Source organism: Acanthisitta chloris, unplaced genomic scaffold (assembly GCF_000695815.1).
Source record: "Acanthisitta chloris isolate BGI_N310 unplaced genomic scaffold, ASM69581v1 scaffold16781, whole genome shotgun sequence".
Lineage (NCBI taxonomy): Eukaryota > Metazoa > Chordata > Aves > Passeriformes > Acanthisittidae > Acanthisitta > Acanthisitta chloris.
Genome location: NW_008654488.1, coordinates 1 through 1,881, shown reverse-complemented (window position 1 = coordinate 1,881; position 1,881 = coordinate 1). Strand labels below are relative to the sequence as shown.

Here is a 1,881-nt window from a genome sequence, read left to right as displayed (position 1 = left end):
TGCTGGTGAATGAAAAGCTGGACATGATGTGGCAATTGGCACTTGCAGACCAGAAAGCCAACCCCATCCTGGGCTGCATCCACAGCAGTGTGGGCAGCAGCTCGAGAGATGTGACTCTCTCTCTACTCTGCTCTGGAAAGACCTCACCTGGAGTGCTGCATCCAGCTTTGGGGTCACCAGCATGGGAAGAACATTGACCTGTTGGAGCGGGTCCAAAGGAGGTCACAAAGATGATCAGAGAGATAGAGCACCTCTCCTACAGGAAAGGCTGAGAGAGTTGTGGTTATTCAGGCTAGAAAAAAGAAGGCTCCAGGGAGACCTAATTGCAGCCTTCCAGTAACTGAAGGGAGCCTACAAGACAGCTGGAGCGGGACTTCACACAAGTGATGTAGTCATAGGATGAGGGGGAATGGATTCAAAATGAGAGAGAGCAGCTCAGATTAGATATTAGGAAGATATTGTTTCCTGTGAGGGTGGTGAGGCACTGGCACAGGTTGCCCAGAGAAACTGCGGATGTCCCATCCCTGGAAGTGTTCAGGCCAGGCTGAATGGGGCTTTGAGCTTTGGAAGGTGTCCCTGCCCACTACAAGTGGGCTGGAAATAAATGACCTTTAAGGTCCCTTCCAACCCAAACCATTCCATAATTCTATTATGAAACTCCTATATTGAAAACTTCTGAAGCAGTAGTTCTCAACTGTATTAATGAGTTTCTGGAAGACATGAGAGCAAGTGTCCTCAGACTTTACCAGTTTAAACATGCCTTCCCCATTTCAGCTTGTGTTTCTCCCTTATTTGTACAAATCAGACTGGTCACCTTTCCTGCAAAGCAGTGTTAATTGTTTTTGTCCTGTTACTTGATCTGCTTTTCTGCTCAGTAATGTACTTCTCCAGTTGTGAATCAGTTTCTAACTTACCCTAGCTTAGCACTAGCTGCTTATATATTTAGCTTCAGTTGTGTAGCTCTACTACCCCTTTTTGCTTTATTCTTTTCAGATCCCCAAGTACTTACAACCTGTTGCAATTGTACTTCTTTCACACCATGCTTCCCCTCCTTCAACTGCAATTGTCTCATGCTGCAGATCAGAAATTCAATTTCACCCAACCTTAAGCGAACAAGCTAAACTGCAGAAAACTCCAGCCTGTTTTGCCTAGCACCACAATGAAGTTTCTCTCAACTCCAAATACGTAATTGTTTCTTTACTATACATATGAACACCTAAAGGAGTCTGTGCATTTACCCAGTTCATCCCAGAGCTGCCTATACTTGTCAGTCATTGCAGTTCCTTGTTGTCTCCAAAGCGACAGACGAGGGTCAGCCATGAACTGTTCTGTTATCAACGTCAACATGCGAGCTCCATTTGAATCTCTCATTTTTAGCATCTCTCGCACCTAGGAAACGAGTCTTTTAATACAAACTTGAAAAAAAAAAAGCAAAGAAATCGCAGTACAGACAATATGCTGCAATGTTAAATATTCCACCTCTGTATCACAAGAAAAGCAATTTATATGTGCGACGTGAAATTTTTAAGTAGGAAAAAATTTGTCTGCCTTCCCAATTTTAACATAATTTGGGTTTCAATATCCAATTTCAATTCTTTGGAGACAATTTTTCCACAAGTAATCCACAGGTGTATTATGCAAATTGCTGCAAGACTGATTTCTACAGGTTTTTCCAACATTGTGGGGGTGGGAAGGAAAAGAACAGCAGAGCTGTAGATGGCTGAAATGTCACTGCATATCCTTACACTGATCAAGACACATCAGGTTGCAGTCCACTGCTGTACAACTCATTATTAAGTTGCCACTGAGTTCCAAAGGCTTTGCCTTGTTTTAGAACAGGACTTTGAGTAAGATGCAAACAAGTACAGACCGGCTTGGGGA

The 1,881-nt window shown here is 43.3% G+C and overlaps 1 protein-coding gene across 1 annotated transcript in view; it reads right to left on the bottom strand.

The window, feature by feature from the left end:
• LOC103810636 (zinc finger SWIM domain-containing protein 6) overlaps window positions 1-1,389 on the bottom strand; it is a gene marked incomplete at both ends in the record, with an annotated part of 29,667 nt that extends 28,278 nt beyond the window's left edge. Inside the window, one exon of the mRNA XM_009083549.1 lies at window positions 1,239-1,389. Within this exon, the coding sequence (XP_009081797.1) occupies window positions 1,239-1,389 (151 nt within the window). The remainder of the gene's footprint in view (window positions 1-1,238) is intronic.
• Between the last annotated feature and the right edge of the window lie 492 nt (window positions 1,390-1,881).